Consider the following 18,249-nt stretch of genomic DNA (forward strand, 5'->3'; position numbering starts at 1 on the left):
AAGCTCACCGAAAACGCACCCCTTTGAAGGTGGAGGCTTTCCATTTCTAATTTCTGTTTCTAGGTGGTCCTAGAATGTTCTATGTTGACTCTATGTTTCATCTCAAATGCCGTGAAGTAGTCAAATGTCTTGAAATAGTTCATAATGATGTAATGTTACTAAAAATACTGATAGAAGATTCTAGGCTATTATACAGTAACTATATAAGTAACAAAAGGCTTCGAGCCTGCTCACTTCTGATTAGTAGTAAAGGTTGAAACTGTAAGTTTTGTACTTTGCCTGTGACTACGCTCGGGTTTGCATGACTCTCTCGGATTCTTCGAGCCCTCCTCGTGTTTAGATGTTAACACGGAAAAGTGTTCTATTGCTTAAATATTGTAAAAAATGTTGTAAAATTCTAGAAAACTCGGGAAACTTCGGGAAAAACTCAGAAAATAACAAACCGAGAAAAGACCGGGGAGACTTACGTCACATCACCTTTTATGGAAAATCAATGGCCGACAGCAGCGACCGGCTTAGTTTCTTCATACATTTGAGCCACGTGAATTTCGATTTGGCTAAGCGGTACTGCACGTCGCCTTAATTTAGTGAATTTTCCACTCCTAGGCCTTGTGAAAAGAGCGCAATGTCCGTTGTAGGGTTTGACGTTGGAAATGAGTCCTGTTTCGTGGCGGTTGCACGAGGCGGAGGAATCGAGACCATTGTCAATGAGTACAGTGACAGAAGCACGCCGTAAGTATTACAGATCATAAAATAAACTTTTTTGTGTAATCGCTCCTCGTTGATCACTTACAATCTAGAGATTATAAATGCCTGTGATGTATGTTCTCAAGTCAACACTCGTTTTGTGCGATAGAATAAAGAAGTTTGCGGAGTTTTGTGAAAGTAAGAACAACACTCTATGACCCATTCATGTCGCCTCATGAATGTTATCAAGCTTGGTTCAGCCGGGAGAAAATTATGTAATGAAAGCTTGCCTGCGATTTATTTTCCGTACAGGAGTGTCGTGTCGTTTGGGGAGACCACCAGGAGTATTGGTGTGGAAGGAAAGACTCAGGTGATAATGACGTTTTCCCTCTTTCGTTATTTCAACCTCACTTCCCGTATTTCATGCACAAGCGAATCAGTTTGAAATTAAAAGGAGCTGTACAACTGCACCTATGTATTGTGCACATGGTCCGATTGTGCTCTTGGGAATTATATGCTCGCTAAAACTTTCATGCCTTTATATTTGATGTCTTTTAGATGATATTTAACTTGAAAAATACCGTGAGCCAGTTCAAGCGGCTTATCGGTCGGAAATTTAGCGATCCAGTTGTGCTGGAAGAGAAGAAACGATTTGCGTGTCAGCTGGTTGAAAGACCCGGAGATTGTATAGGTGTCAAAGTAAGTGTCTCGAAAAATCTCAAGCCTTTTGCAGTAATTTGACACGCAATTTGATTTAACAGTGGATGTAAGTTTGTATTTTTGCCGTGTACTCTGAAAGAAGATTAATTTTTCTGTATAATTAGTAATTATATAATAACACTGGTATCAATATAAGTTTCAACATAAATTATCTATAGAACATTTCAGAATGACTACCATGCAAGGACAAACTTTGAACTCTGCATAGCTTGGTTGCTAAATGTGCAAACATATACCTTATCATAAGCTAGCTTTAGCAATGCTGTTCAAGATTTTATGAAAAAGACTTTGAAACTTGGCTGTAGGTTGACTGATTAACTGCTTGAGTGAATTTTTGCAGTCTGCATTTATCACTACAAGAAGTAAGAACTCAGGCAACTATTTTTCGCTTTCTGTGCCATGGTTTTCCCTTAAATTATGCGCATGAACCACCATGTAAGGAAACCAGGGGACCTTCATAAGTACAGCAAGAAAATATTGATGGAAAACAGGGCATATTTTTTTTTCTTGCCTTGACAGTTTTCTTGTTTACACAGCCAAATGTAGACACCTTAAAAGTTTGGGAGAATGAGTTTGAGTTATAAGCCAAAGCTCTCTGCAGGAGTTGACATGGACTTTCAGTTTCTCGCAAGATTGCACATCAGTATTGTATACACGAATGTAATTAAGAGTAGTTATTTACCACAAAGGTGCAATGTGCTGTTCCAGACCACCCCACACCCCACCCCTCTAAAAGTAATTCCTGTTTAGATAGGTAAGCTTCGTTTTCTCCTTTTTGGCTTTGAACCCCTGCCCCCTCATGGAATTTCTGCTGACATTTGATGGGTATGGATATTTTCTTGAACCACACAATGATAAAGACAACCAATTTTACGATGCTTAACACATCTGTACAATTTGTAATTTTTGTAGGTGCGTTATTTAGAGAATGAGGAAGTTTTTTCACCAGAGCAGATTATGGCAATGCTACTGACAAAGCTAAAGATCATATCTGAGAAAGAATTAGCCACAAAAGTCACAGACTGTGTTGTTTCTGTAAGTATTTTAAATCTCATATCATGTACATAATTATATACATGCTATACACTTCCTATTTACTTTGCTTTGTCTGAATTTAAAGATGTGTATTAATTTGATCGAATAATGAGTTGCTTGTGAAAGCATTTGAAAAGAACTTGATTGTAAGTACTGTCAATCAACATTTCGATGCATCAAGCATCATTCTCAAGACTAAGGTTGTTCATGCTAATGTCAAAGTTGATATTAGCATTAATGACCTTAGTCTTGAGAATGATGTTCACACAGTAGTTTTTGTTACTTTGGCAGAACCTAAGATCTCTTTTGTTTTTTCTAAGTTTTCTTTCTTTTTTGACAAAATTGTGAAATGATTTCTCATCCAGAGTAATATTAAAAACAGAATTTTCCAGAATGTTCCAGGATGTTCTTATAAGTCACTCCTGAATAACTTCTTGTTCTGCACTGTTCTATAGACATTTCTGGAAATTTTAGGTATAGAGACAATTTTTCGTAGGACTAAATTGAGGAATACTGCAACAATGTACCTGAAGTTCTTAAGGAATAGTATTAAATGATCTACATACCTGAAGTCACTTGACGATGGTGTTGTTTCAGGTTCCTTGTTACTACACCGACAGACAGAGAAGAGCAATGTTAGATGCAGTGTCTATGGCAGGACTGAATTGTCTGAGACTCATGAACGACACCACAGCAGGTAAATAGAACACTTGTTTCTATATCACATCTACTCTCTCTCAAATATATGTCTCAGCTTGTCTATAATGTACAACAGCCACCCAAGGGCAGGATTATTCGGCCATTCTTGCAAGTTAGCCATTTCGTGATGGGTCTCAATCTGGGGAATCTGTGTTAATTGTTTCAGCACACCCTTCACTGAGGCCTCATACACACAACTTATGGTGCAATGTCATGCTACTTCATGCATCAAGTGTGCATGTTTGAATTTCTTAATGAATTAATTTCATCTTTAATTTTCAAGAAAATCATTTGTGTGTACAGTCGAACCTTGATTATCTGGACTCTTCGGGACCTTGGTAAATAGTCCAGATAATCAAGAGTCTGGATAATCGAAAACATGTTTATTAATGAGATAGAAATGTAAATAACAAAAGGTATACCGGAAAGAAAACATCATTTTAATTATGAAATCTGCACAGCCTGTATGTATTTACAAATAAAAACTTTCAGTTCAGGTATTTACAAAGGTCTAAAATGTTCAAGCATGTTTGTTTGCTTCAAAGACTTGTAGCTTGATCAGGGCTTTCGTTTTAATCCTTCACCTGTCTTGATGCTGTCAGTAAATTTTAGGATCTTGTCTTTGTTCTTCCATATGTCAGAGATCTGCTGCTTGCTGATGCCAAATTCTTGAGCTAAATTTGTTCCTTTCTCTCCTTTATCCAAACATGAAATAATTATCTGCTTATCTGTAATCGATAGAACAGCTCGCTTTTGCTTCGTAGACATGTTTTTAATTAATTTGAGTTTACGGTCGATCGCTCGTGTGTTTACATAAACCATGCGGAAGGAACTAATCAAGCATGAAATTCCTTTGGTAACAAAACAATCGAGCCAATCAGATATCAGCTGAACGCATCAGAATATTTCTTTGTCTCGTCGCACTTGCGAATTTTAAAAAGCACATGGGATAATACGCTGTTTCAACAGTCTTTTGAAAGGATTATTGGGCTTTTTGCTACTTTGAGTTTTCAAGATCACAACTAATTAATATTCATGAAAAAATTGGGACCAGAGAAAAAAGTCCAAATGATCGAATAGTCGGGATAATCAAGGTCCGGATAATCGAGGTTTGACTGTACCATGAAATGATTGTCCTATTTTCTTCTTTTAGTTGCCCTAGCATATGGCATCTACAAACAAGATCTACCCACTGATAAACCAAGGAATGTAGTGTTTGTTGACATGGGCCACTCGTCTGTTCAGGTGTCCGCCTGCGCATTCTTGAAAGGACAGCTCAAGGTTTGTTGCTTCACTTTCACTTCACTTGTGTCTACAATCTCCAGGAAGTAATGGGCTGGCAAGGTTTGTTACAGTGGAGGTGCACTGGCCTCGTGGTTAGAGCTCTTGCCTCCAGATCAAGTGCTGGCTGGGTTCAAGCGCTGGCCAGGGCTATTGTGTTGTGTTCTTGGGCAAGGCATTTTACTCTGACTGTGCCTCTCTCCACCCAGGTGTATAAATGGGTACCGGCCAATTCAACTTAATGCTGGGGGTAACCCTGCAATTGACTTGCATCTCATCCAGGGGAGGGGGGAGGGGGGGGGGGGGAGGTAGAAAAACTCCTAGTTGTCCTTGCTACAGAAACTGGAGATAAGCGCCTGCCTGGTGGGCCACTTGGCTCTTATGCCCACTTTACCTTTAACCTTTTTAAGGCTTGCCACACCATACTAAAAATGTAGCGGAACCCTTATTGAGGCAATGTGCAAGTTTCTTTTTTCCTTTTAATTTCTAGATTTGGCTCACTTTTGCAGATATTCTTTATAATGATGGACCTTAATGTAATTAAGTAACATTATCTTGGGAAGGAAATGTTGGTAGATCTTTTCTGTAAATTACTTTCTGTACAGGTACTAGCCACAGCTGCTGACCCAAACCTTGGAGGAAGAAATTTTGATGAAATTTTGATGGATCATTTTGTGGAGGATTTCAAAGTAAGTTGAACCTGGCAATAGTGGTCAAAACTACTGAGTCATGTTAATTCTTTGCTATGTACAATAATTCTAGAAGAATAAGATAAATTACTTTTCTTCACTTTGACAGCAAAGGTACAAATTGGATGTTTCTACAAATGCCAAAGCTGGTATCCGTCTCATTCGTGAGTGCGAGAAGATGAAAAAATTGATGAGTGCTAACTCCCAAGAAATTCCAATGCATGTGGAGTGCATTATGGAGGAAAGAGATGTCTCAGGAAGATTCAAGAGGTACTACATGTACTTTAGATGTATGTGTGTTTGGTAATACTTGTATCCTAAATGAAAAAGGAAAAGACAAATTAGAGAAAAATGTCTGACTCACTAGCACAAAATAATGTTTCCCTTTGGCAACCAAAACTCTCTGATTACCAACAGCTGATGCAAAAAAATGTCTATTCAAATAATTGTTGTTAGTAGTTAAATTGTTTTTGTATTAACCAATATTGTTTTTGTCTTAGAGATGATTTTGAAGAGAAGATAGCTAGTCTGCTGTTACGGCTGGAAGCAACACTAAAAGCATTGTTGGAAAAATCAGGTAATGATTACATACTGTAATGAACATGACACTTTAATTAGTATTACAAGCTGTAGGTGTACATTGTAACATATTGTACACGAAGGCATGCCGATATCATGGTGTTGGACTTTGGGGTCAAATCAAGATGTTAAAAACTTGTTAGAGGTGTCATGTTGTTTTCTTGTTCTATGCAACACTTCACCATTATAGCTGTAAACATTGACAGTACATTAAAGCTTGAATTGCCTGCAAGAGCATTCCTACCTTCCTTGTACATTGTACACCTACATGTAAGTCATTAAATAGACTGGTGGAGCCAAAGCATCATGCTGAGTCAAACCCTGACTCCATTTTGATAAGAAACTCTAACCTAGTATCTAGCCATCTAAATGAAAGCTCATACAGTACTGTTTCTGTATGGCACAGGATGTTAGTGTGTTCATTTTTGGTATATGAATCATGAAAATTAATTGCATGGCCATGAAATTGTTTGCTAATTTATTTCAGGGCTGAAGCTTGCAGACATAGAGGCAGTGGAAGTTGTTGGGGGTTCCACCCGCATTCCTGTTATAAAAAGTATGATAACAAAAGTATTTGAGAAGGAAGTCAGCACAACGCTGAATGCTGATGAGGCTGTGGCTCGTGGCTGTGCCTTGCAGTGTGCCATGCTATCACCAACCTTCAGAGTGCGAGAGTTTGTGGTCAATGATGCAACACCCTATCCTATTGTCCTTACATGGAAGTCAGAGAACACTGAAGATGAAGGGTACGACGGGTGTTTGTGTCTGCTGATTTCTTCGTTTGTGTTTTGAAAAATGTGAACACTTGATGATGACAATGTTAAAATCAAATTGACGTGATGAAGGAATTACCAGTGTACAACCTACACGTATAGAAAAAAAGGAACTTGAGACATTTTGAGTTGCATTAATAAGCTCTTACTAAGCAAGAGTGAGGGCATTCCTGGGGGAAAACGTTCCAAGGTCATAGCAGTATGAACCAAGCACAGTGAGGTCTGTACAAAAAACAACTGAAGACCAATATACATCAGTATTAACGCTCTCGCGTTTAGTTAGTAGTAAGACCCAAAATTAAAAAAATGCACAGCTTTTGACCATTTTCATGGAAATGGCCCTTATGGCAAAATCCTGACAAAGAATGAAGCAATCAAGATGCTTGGATTAAATAATAATAATTATTGTAATAACACTTTATTTTATGAGGGTAACATTGATTACTGATAACTCGGTAGTTTATGTAATGGCCCTCCTTAAGCTAATCTAAAACCAGAGTGTTAACCTACTGTAAAGTAACATAGTCTTATCTTGAGACTAAAATAGTCGCACCTCGAGACTACCTTGCCATATAATAGTAAGGGTTAAATACATGTTGAAGTTTATCATCAGATGTTATGAATTCTTGAGCTGATTTTCAATTTGTTTGTTTTAGGGAGATGGAGGTATTTGCTGTTAACCATGCTTTCCCTTTCTCAAAGATGCTGACATTTTATCGAAAAGAACCATTTGATTTAGAAGCAGGCTATGGCAAAAATGTCAATCTTCCATTAAAAGATGGATTTATTGGTAAGTTAAAATTGACAGTAGAGGCTAAATATGTTATGACAGGATTCAAATCCAAAAGAAGATTTGAAAAATAAGCCATTGCGGTTCAGGTTCTCCAAAAAACATAAAACTTGGTCAAATTCATGTTGTTGTATTGCAGATGATACATGTAGGTAAGAAATGTACTAATATTCAAAGCACACATGCAGAACCATTGTTCTCAGCTCATTAAGTCTTTGTTGGTGATGTTCTTGTTGGCATTGCCATCACAGTTTACTAAAGCTCCCTAATCTACCCTGCAACCAGGGTCATCAATGGGTCATGTGTGAATGGCAATATGCCACAAAAACCAGCAGTCATCAAGCAATGCGAGCTCCCGGCGCAAGCTGTCTGGGAGCCTTACCTCCATGGCTGCACACTAGCTTGCAGAGGACTCAAACTTGGGCCTGCTTGCAGGCTGTTGTTCAGCATTCATGTATGTATTTTTTAGGGCGTTTTTCAATCAAAGATGTTGTGCCTAGTAAAGAGGGTGAGTCATCAAAGGTTAAGGTCAAAGTTCGTCTAGACATCCATGGAGTGTTGAATGTTGTCAATGCGAGCTTAGTGGAAAAACTTGCAGTAGCCCCAGATCCTGAAGAGGAGTCCATGGAAGTGGAGGGACAAGATGAAAAAGCAAAGGAAACAACTGGTGATGCCGCTAGTGAGGTAGAGTTGCTAGACTTATTGAGGCTTCCCATGCGTATAACATTTATTGCAGTATGGAAAACCTTGTGTATTGTTCATTGATGCAAGTAAGAGTATTTTTATCTTAGAATTCCCAAGGAGCAGTGGAAGCTAGTGACTCACAAGAAAAAACAGCTGGTGAAGAACCCATGGATACAACAGCAGAGGTAAGGTATACACTTACGCATGCTCTCTAGCTCGCGGCTAACTGACAGTCAAGTCACCGTATGGCCAGTATGAAAGGTTAAGCAAACTGGCCAGGGATGGAATGTTCAAAAGCCAGTTAACGCTAACCCAAGATTGTAAGGTAGCCAAGGTATCAATTTTCTTTGTATAAAGATGTTTTTCACTGCTTATGCTTTGAGTAGTTTGAGGTTACTTGAGCTCAGAACTGAAGGACAAATGATGTACCAGTAAATAGCAATTCATGCAAAAAAAAAAAAAAAAAATACAAAACTGAAATCAAAATTTTCTCTTACCCTGGGTTAGCTTAATCGGACTCTGAATAAATCAACTCAGCGCTACAGCGTTTTGTTCTTCAGCAAGAGACTTAACTGAGAGAGTGCCTTTCACTGTCCAGGAAACTCTCCTGGACAGTGAGAGTTTGTTGAACAATTGTAAGCACAAAGTTAATTGAGGTGGCCAGTGGATAAATAAATCGGTACTACAATGCTGATGAATGAATGAGAAGGATAGCTGTAGCTTGAGGTCTCTCTTTCCATATCATTCTGACTCAACATATATATTTATATATGTTCCTCATCTGCAGTCACCCGAATCAAAGGAACAGAAAAATGACTCCAACAACAAGGAGAGTGAAGCAAAAAATGCCAAGGAAAGCAAAAGCAAAAAAGACAATGGTGCCCCTGCAAAGAAAAAGAAGCAGCAAGTTAAAACAGTTGAACTACGAGTGGAAACAATAGTTCCTGGACTGACCCGCGCCCAGCTTCAGGAAGCAATAGACAGAGAGGTTTGTGGTGGCTGTTAATTTATCACGCCCCAGTTTACAGGGCTTCAGCTGTACAAGAAGCTCCTTCTTATTTACCCCCTTTTTTTACTCCATCAGATGTGATGCAAAACAAACTACTTTTTGTTTTGTTTTGCAAGGAGCTAAGCCCCGAGAAGAAAGACTTCACTTTCTAACTTCCTAGCCCCGCCCTTCCCTTTGCTAGCCTGTAACACTGACAAAGCAGCAAGAGAATTTAAACACAATGGCACAATTATACTTTTTTTGCAGTGTCAAATGATCATTCAAGACCGTCTAGAGAAAGAGAAAGGAATAGCAAAGAATGCTGTGGAATCTTACGTGTATGACATGAGAGGAAAACTGTATGGCGAGCTGGAGAAATTCATCACAGAGGAGGTGTGTTCTACTCTCTACCAGTAGTGATCAATTCGTACAATACATGTTTAACCTGTCCAGTCTGTCAAACAGTGGAATCGGCGTGAAGGGCCGTAGGACGAAGAATTTTGGAACCTTTTTTATTTGATAAAAAGTAAAGAATTTATCGCTTAGAGCGGTTTTCTATTGAGTGCCGTAAAACCAAAATCAAAGTAATCACTAGCCAATCACAAAGGACACAGTCAGTGAACCAATCAAAACTCGAAGAGAAAACATGTAGTTGAAGCAAAGCGCGGGAAAAAAGAGTAAGAGTTAGTCACGATTGGTTTTGGTTTTTCTTTCTGATTGGATGAAAAAGTGGCGCGAGTTTTTTAGGTCAATCGTGTAGCGTACTTAGTGCAAACCAAGTATGTTTCGACACTCGAATGAAAATCGCTCCAATGTCTTTCATTTGAATGGTCATACATTAAAATTTCAGCTAAACATTACAAGTTAGAACCATCTTTACGCAATGATAAAACAGTGCCACGAGAAAGTACTGTTCAAGAGCATCCAAACCTCTTCACAGCGGCCACCTTGGGGATAGAGAAAGTGGTCGTCGTGGGGAGTTGGGTGTGTAGTATGCCCCTGGTTTTTTTTTTTTTTTTTTTTTTTTTTTTTTTTTGAGGTGCAAAACCTTCTTTAAAAAAAGGGCATATTTTGGCATATAATTTATATACCTGACACAATCAAAACAGAACATCGACGCGCTGTACTCAATTTTTGTGATCTTTTACCATTAAACAAAAAAAATGGGGTTTTGTATACACCGTTCATCAGTCAATGATAAGCTGGCCATTGTCGAGAGGGTGTTTTTTTGCACTCGGGATGCGATTTGGTGGCCGTTGCCGTTGAGGAGAGGTAGTCGTTGTAGAGAGGTTGAAATAAGAGTGAATGTATGGACTGTCCGCCGGGACCAAAACCAAAATGGCCGTTGTAGAGAAGTGAGGTTACTGGAGGTTGGACTGTGCTCATATAAGCTAATCATCCGTCACTAATGAGTCAGTACTAGTCTACCACAACATACGACCACCCTGTACAGCGTACTGAACAGTACTACAATGTAAGGACTGAGAACTTCCATTTGTTTATCGCCTATTTGTTACCTTTCATAGGCAAGAGACAAATTTTCGACTTTGCTTGAGGAAACAGAAGAATGGCTGTATGAAGATGGCGAAAATCAGTCTAAAAAGGTTTACCAAGACAAACTGGCGACACTAAAGGTATTAAAATGTGAGAAATATCTAATAGATTGTTCGTTTGTCTGTATTTGAGAAAGGTCGCTCACACAACCAGAAGCGAGATTCTCATCTCAGGAGAAGTGAAAGCTCAAAAAAAAAAAAAAATGTTGAAATGTTGTTATTTATAGTGGTCAATGTGCCTAGGTACACTTTGCTAGTTCACAGGCATGCCACTTAAACTGAAAGAAATAAATATATATGAACTAAACATAATAGGCTTAAAAATACCAACTGGCGGGAGGCAGACCAGTTGGCTGTTTAAAAGCGTGACTTAAGGAGTTAAACTAGGGTCTACCGAGAAACAACTCCAGCTTAGTGGTCAGAGCGGGACTTGAACCCGCCACCTTCGGATTTTAATTCCGGCTCCCTAACCATTCGGCCACGCTGCCTCCATACAGCAGAATGAAGGTCAGTTGATGATCGTGCTACAGCCGTGTTTTCACTAACCTCCCCTGCGATGATCAACTGCAGTGTGACTGGAGAACCCTCTTGAAACAGTTAACCTGCATCACAACAGAAGTGTTCTGGGAAACTTTCTTTTTGTATACGAGGGAGAGTTATCCCAAAATCATACTACCGCCATTTTCATATTCTACTGTTTACATTGGACACATTTAGTACAATAAAATATTTCAAATTTTCAAGCCACTAATTTATGCTCTAACTTTCTCAAAATTGTTTTTCTCATGTAGAAAGTAGGAGATCCAGTGGAGACAAGATGCACAGAATCTGTGAAAAGACCGGCAGCATTCGAAGAACTTGGAAAGAGTCTACAGCAGATTAGAAAAATTCTTGAGCTCTGCGAACAGAAGGTAAGTTCTGTTAACGTAGAATGAATTGTAGGCTTTGTGGTTCGCTAGAACTTAAGTTTGGTCTGCAATTCATCCATGCCTTTACTGCACAGCGCAGCACTGGATTGCGCTGCGCTGTACTGCGCTGTGCTGCACTTCACTGCACTGTATCAAACTGTAATAGGCCACTCAACTCGATAAAACAAACCGCGGCAAAAGTGGCGCAAACCAAACGCTTGTTGGTTGTGGTCTCACACGTGACTTGAAAACGACTTCTTGATTGATCAGAGTATATATTTATGTAAAGATCGTTTGTTTGAAGCAGTGAAATGGCGTAGCAAACACAGTAGTTCTGTCTAGCGCGGGAAACCATGGTCAAGGGCGGGAAAACAGGCAACCTTTGCCGAGCGCGGAAAAACATGTAACCTGTGCCAAGCGCGGGAAAACATGCAACCTGTGCCAAGCGCGGGAAAACATGCAACTGTTGTCAAGCACGGGACAACGCGCTTAAGCCAAGTAGTTTTGCTCCTTGGATGGAGGCTGGCAAGAAAACCTAGCATATTTCTCAGAAGAGAAACTCAAAATTTCGTTTTACTTATATTTTCATTTTACTTAACAGGATGAAAAATACGATCATATTGAAGCAGAGGAAATCAAAAAGGTCGTGGAAGCTGTGAAAGCTAAGGACGAGTGGCTTAATAGTAAATGGAGCGCACAGAACAAGCTTGCTGATCATCAAGATCCTGCTGTCTACGCGTCTGTTATCCTCTCAGAGAAAAAGGTAAATGCTTGCCGACATATTCGTGCTTTGGTTCTTCCAGAGCGATTTTCAATATGCAATATTCGTGTTCTCGGTATTGGCCTGGAACTAGCTTGCAGTTGAGGCTAATGCGGGGAGTCTTTTCAAATGCAAATGACATTAATCTCTTTTTAATGATATTCACCCGCACGAGCCTCCATTGCAAGCTAGTTCCAGTCCAATACCGAGAACACGAATATGGTCAATTGCGTGTCGAAAGTAATCAGGCAATTCCTTTGGGTTTGGTTTTACTACGGCTCGAGATTGACTGTGTAGTCTAATTGGTAAGTAATTGGGACATGGTTAGTTTTGGTTTTACGACAATCAATTGAAAGCCGCTCTATTTGGTTTCACCCTCTGTCGTTAAACAAAATCGAAACAGTTCAGTTACGTCAGATGGTGGCCATCACAACAAGGCCTTGGTGTGGATGGGTGAGAGGTGGGGGAGGGTGGGGGAGGTGAGGGCGCAGTCAATTGATTACGTCACACGCCCAAAATTTACCTCCAAGCGTCGTTTGCAAGAAATTTTCTAAAACCTCCACCACCTTCGTGTTGTTTTCACGAGGGTGTTATTTTCATCTTTGCTGCCTCGGAAATTTTTGCACGGTTAAATTGGCAAGTTGTATTTTCAGAGCGAAGCTTGCTGGTGGCATCATGTATAAGAACTGAAAACATAAGCATTCGAGAGTTTGCAGAGTCACCATTAATTCTGATGTCGATTCTTTGTTTTTACAGCTATTGGAAGACACTTGTTATACGATTTTAAACTCACCGAAACCAAAACCAAAAGTCGAACCACCACCACCCCCAAAGGAGGAAGAGAAGAAGCAAGATGGCGCCGAAGAGTCGACCAACGAAGAAAAAATGGAACAAGATGGAGGCAATGCAGAGAAAACTACTGAACAACAAGGAGAGCAAGACGACGAGGGAAAAAAATTTGATCCCGATATGGATATTGATTGACGCTAGAGAACCGCTATAGAGATTATAACAAAGAAAAGAGAAAGGGATTTCACAGTCCACGTTATTGCCCGGGTTCTTCAGCAATTTTGTTCCCTTCACGTTTAGAAGGCTTAAGGAGAATTGATAATCAAGAATGGGACTTTAGTTCTGAGCACTTTGCCTCGGATATGCGCATTTTACGGTTTTCGTTACCGCAAGCAGCTCAAAGTATGAATTCTCCTTGACGGTTACCTTGTGATTCTTTCGGTCATTGTTGGGAGAATTTGATGATAATGCGCAAAGTTGATGTGCAATGTCCGAGGCAATTTAGGTCACATGTTCACAATATCGAAAACGGTTTATTAGTCTGAATTGTCACTACACTTTGTAGTTTTGAAGTAATAAATTATTGTTTAATTGTTTGCCACTTGTCAGTGCAAGGTTAGTTACCGTAATGATTCGATTTAGCGCCCTCCTTCCAATAAGCGCCCCCTTTCGAATAAGCGCCGCCCCTCAAATGTGTTTTTATTAATAAGCGCCCCTATTCTAATATTGAAATAATACAGCGTCCTCTCAGTACTTATCAACGGAGGTTCATTTTACTCAATTGTTCGCATACTTAATGGTGCATTACAAACACAGTGGCCTTCGTCTGAGTTTCTCAACTATTATGCCCATGTGAGTGCATAATTCCTTCAAACGAACGATCTCGTCTTCAAGTTTAGTTTTGAACATTTGGTTGTTTCTCAGAAAAGAAGTAACCTGAGCGCCCTGTCTCGAATAAGCGCCCTCCCTTGAGGTACCAAAAGTAAATAAGCGCCCCGGGCGCTAAATCGAATCATTACGGTACATGCATTTGCAGCTGAAACTTTCCTTTCTCGGCATATTTTTCTTTCAAGGTGAACACTTATTTTATCTCCCCATTAAAAAAGAAGAGTTAGATGGAAATGAGCTAGATTACAAAAGCAGGAAAAAGCAAAAGTGAAAGCGTGACTGAGTTTTAGTGCATTTTTGACCTTGACGCGCAAACATTTTGTGTTTTGAACGCTTAGAAGGCTTGAAATAAATAAAGTTAGTGGCTGAGCTACGCCTAAACACCAGAGTGTCCCTCTCTTGTTGTCTTGTTTAGTTACTGTTATCGGAGAGAATCTTGAAGGTTGTTAATGGCACATTTCGTTAATAAAGTTATTAGAAAACGAAATATTTAAGACCTACTAAAGTCCATTCAAATGGGAGGGAACTTCAAAATAATCTCGGCCAATGTGTAAAAACACCAATAAAGTAATTAACAACAATGAATTTACAATCGATGATTATGGCCTATCAAGATTAAGGCGGATTACAAACTTGTAAAAATTGGTCGGTTTTCGAAGACGTGTCTTCGCGACGAGCTCAGATTGTGAAGATAGAGACCCTGTTCTTTCTCTTAGTAGGTCACGGGATAAATTCGCAACTTGTCCAAGATATCTTGATAACTTGGAACATAGGAGCTGACAAAACCGTGACGGAAATTCTACCGCGTTTGACCTCAGTAAGCCAACATTGAGCCATTCCTCGTAAGATCTGAATCTCAATTAAAAAGAGCAACTCCCATAAACATCACTGACATAGGACATAAAATTGGTGTTTGTACTTTTCATGCTACTTCCCGTTCTCTCTCTGTGATTCTCCCACGGAAGAATTTCGTGAAATGGCGCCAGGATAACGAAAAAATTTCACCCGGTCATTTCAAGGGCGAGTGGATTGGATTTCGTCAGATTAGAAGCAATATCGAATGTCGCACGGTTCAAAATTTAGATTTGCTCAACAAACGTTGAATCACGCACGGTTAAACGATTTGTTATTACGTTCCAGTTGTTCGTCTGTTTTTATTCCTCTCGGCCCATCGTAATTCATTAGAATTCTCTGAATCGAAAGCACAGCAGGATACCGTATAAGGTGCAAGATCTTAAGAGTTTTAAAACTGAAGGGGCAACATGGAAAGGAAACTCGAATAAGATAAACACAAACCAAAGCCACATCGCATGGATTTGAACACGACGGACTCGATTTCAATAAACGCTACAAAAGCTTCTTCGCTTTTGAAAGGCGGCGGGCAACGTGAGCTCATTTACAAAATATACTTGACAAGAGGTATACTCGCTATTCCAATGGCGTTGATCACAGCTTTCTCCAACGGTCTCGTGATTTTTCTGTTTCTGAAAGATCCAAAAAAATGTCTTCGCTCATCCCCAACAAGCCTTCTTGTCGCTAGCCTGGCTCTGGTGGATTTCCTGGTGGGAAGTGCCCTGGAGCCCATAGATGCTTACTTCCATCTTTCCGTGGCTTTTGGAAGGAAGCAACAATCTATCCAAAAAAAAGACTTGCAGAGTGCCGCAGCATATCTCCTTCTCTGCTCCATGCTTCTCTTCATGCTGATAACGTTCGACCGACATACAGCAGTGTCGCGACCTATCCAGTACTCTCTAAGAATCACCAAGAAAAGAGTTTACATATGTGTGACCTGTGTGTGGATTTACTGTGCCTTGCTCATCTTTGCAATACGACAATGGGGAGAAGATTTCAGAAATGAGATTTTCTGCGTTCATGTTGACGTAGTCGTGATCGTCGCCACTGTCCTTTTCTGTAACATCGTCTACAAACTTAGAAAACATACTCGCACCTTAAGGAGAATGAGTATACACTCGGGCACGATCGAAGATGATGTGTTTGTTACTCGAGCGTCGATGCGCGAACGCAAAATAACATGGACCCTCTCACTTACGCTTGTGGTTTTCCTCGCGTGTACCATGCCCTGGTTTCTGATGATGCAGATTTTTGGCTACTGTAAAATTTGCCAAAAAAATTGGTGGGTCATGAAACTGTTGTTTATTTTGTTCCAGGCCAATTGCGCTTTCAATCCGTTCTTGTGTACTCTCCGCATGCCGCCGTACCAGTTGGCGCTCAAATGTATTTTATCACGGTGGACATTTTCCCGCCGTTTCTACACTTCAGTATGGCCAACAAGGGGAACGTATCACCTACAAAGACGGCAGACAGAATCTAACATCCCCACAAGCAGAAAAGAAGGATCTAGCTCAAGTAACTCGCAGTTACCAGCCGTCTTGCAACTGACTAATTTCAAAAACTAAAGAACGCCATTTCATGGTTTTTTGTTGAGTTGTAAACTCTTGCTACTTGCAATAATCGCTTTTCCTGAATAAAAGCATTTTTTTACCGGAAATCTTAAGACGTTGCGGGGATTCAAGAGATATATCATTTCCACGACCCAGTTGAAATGATAATATCACAAAACTGCAAAGCAAGATCGGGAAAACTGCTTAGGAAGTTGAAAAATCAAGTGAAGGCTCATAATTTTCGGGAAGAACTTCTTACTCAAACATATTCCTGCATATTGCTGAAACGTGCAGCTTATCTGTGGCAAGGGACCTCAGTGCCAAACAATGCCAGTTATGTGACAAGTGCTTTTGGATGTGTATGATAGTTTTCTGTCATTACGAAAGAAAGAATTCTCAAGCGAAACTTTTTAGATAATTTTTTAAGTGGATAGGGATAGTGGACAGGAATCAAGTGCTGTTTTCCCGGAAATTCTTACTGAGAGGAAAAGCAGCTGAGAAGTTGAACGTGATAAAGCTCGCACGTTCGCTGCGGTTAATTTAGTAACGGTGTTTTGACAGATTTTCACTGTTAAAATAATACCGTTGTCCTTTTAACTTAACATTTAGACCTGGTTTTAGACAATCGGGGGGATTATTAACGGTGTCGTTTTTCAGATGACATCAGTAGCGGTGGTCTCACGTACGAAAGAGATCCACTTGTTTTAAGTTTGAAAGATATTTTCTCTATTCATGTTAAATTTTGTACAGTTTATAAATTATGGTACGTACAAACCGAGTTTTTTATTTTTCATTTTAAATCTTTAATCTAACCTTAAAGTCGAGAGAAATCTTTTCGGATCTCTTTAGTTCAATTATGTATCAAGTTGTTCTGTGGGATTTAGACAATGATTACACTGACATCAGGCAACGCATGTCAAGTCAAGATAAATAAGGACTTTTTTAGTAAAAGACAATGCAAGTTATCTCAAGCAATTATTTTTTTTGGCAGTAAGTTAATTAAGGTTTGTGTTTGTGTTGAATTTGAGTTACAAACGAGATTAACAATGGGTTTACCATGTTCACATCCGGCTGTTAAGAGAATGGCGACTGACTAGAAAACTGTCGGGTTACTTCAGTCTCCAGACTCAAATTGTACATTTTTTCTGTTCTTCTATATATATAAATATTTTATTTTGAAGACTGTAAATGTATGAGTGAATAAAGTCGTTGTTGTTTAAACCCGGGGTCAAGTTCAATGACGAAACAATTAAGGGAAACAAAAGAATTCCGAATTTGTTTATTTCCAAGTTCTGTTGGAACAAGTTCAATTGAGTTTGAATGGAGTAGAGTTGTGTGGGGCATTGCATAAAACTATCACGATTCGTATTTCGAAAAGTATACAAGAGTTTCAAGTATTATTTATGTTACATCCGTGCATAACTAATTATTAGAGAAGCCTGATTCATTTAATCAGTGTGTAATACTTTATTGATATTTTGGCTCTGTATAACTAATATTTTTAGTTTGACTCAGAACGAAGGTTAACAGGAACGGCAAACTTTGTGAAACTAATATCTGCCTGGACCCGGATGTCAATAATGATGTGTGCATATTTGTAATCATTTCAAAATCAAAGGTTGTTAATTGTTTTCAAAAATGCGCATCGAGGTTTGATCCTTGGCCCCCAGAATACGTCATCAGTTACTCAGCAACGGCTATGAGACGACGATGTTACCTCAGGTAGTTGTTGATGAAAAGAACAGTACAATTGTGCTGGCCTCTGTGGAGAGGTGGTTATTATTGGGAGATTAAGATAAGGGAAACTCTCTTGACTGGGACGAAAATATGTGGCCGCAATAGGCCGTTGTGCGGAGGTCGCTGTTAGTAAAGGTTCGACTGTATTAATATTATTTTGAAAGTGTTGATGTGTAAACAAGAGATTATGATCCTGCGTATAAATTATTCTCTGGCTGGAAAAGGGGGCAGGGTCGAGGATATCTCGCGCTGTTTCCACCCTAGCCTGGCCCTCAATCTCTTCTCGG

The 18,249-nt window shown here is 39.5% G+C and overlaps 2 protein-coding genes across 2 annotated transcripts; both read left to right on the forward strand.

Annotated features, from left to right (window-relative positions):
* Positions 1-478: 478 nt before the first annotated feature.
* On the forward strand, positions 479-14,209 carry LOC110056454 (97 kDa heat shock protein-like). The gene is made up of 19 exons (XM_020762935.2): positions 479-732; positions 1,000-1,057; positions 1,246-1,386; positions 2,320-2,442; positions 3,040-3,139; positions 4,295-4,422; positions 5,028-5,111; positions 5,221-5,381; positions 5,612-5,688; positions 6,178-6,436; positions 7,120-7,253; positions 7,723-7,937; positions 8,045-8,122; positions 8,725-8,925; positions 9,193-9,318; positions 10,452-10,559; positions 11,270-11,389; positions 11,988-12,149; positions 12,903-14,209. Exons 1-19 carry the CDS (start codon positions 626-628, stop codon positions 13,128-13,130), a joined length of 2,610 nt encoding a protein of 869 aa, XP_020618594.2. The 5' UTR covers positions 479-625; the 3' UTR covers positions 13,131-14,209.
* Positions 14,210-14,715: 506 nt separating this feature from the next.
* LOC110056455 (trace amine-associated receptor 6-like) lies at positions 14,716-17,446 on the forward strand. Its single transcript, XM_020762936.2, has one exon. It carries the CDS (start codon positions 15,134-15,136, stop codon positions 16,238-16,240), a length of 1,107 nt encoding a protein of 368 aa, XP_020618595.1. The 5' UTR covers positions 14,716-15,133; the 3' UTR covers positions 16,241-17,446.
* Positions 17,447-18,249: the final 803 nt, after the last annotated feature.

This window comes from Orbicella faveolata, unplaced genomic scaffold (genome assembly GCF_042242905.1).
Source record: "Orbicella faveolata isolate gen_17 unplaced genomic scaffold, um_ofav_v1 contig_35, whole genome shotgun sequence".
Taxonomy (NCBI): Eukaryota; Metazoa; Cnidaria; class Anthozoa; order Scleractinia; family Merulinidae; genus Orbicella; species Orbicella faveolata.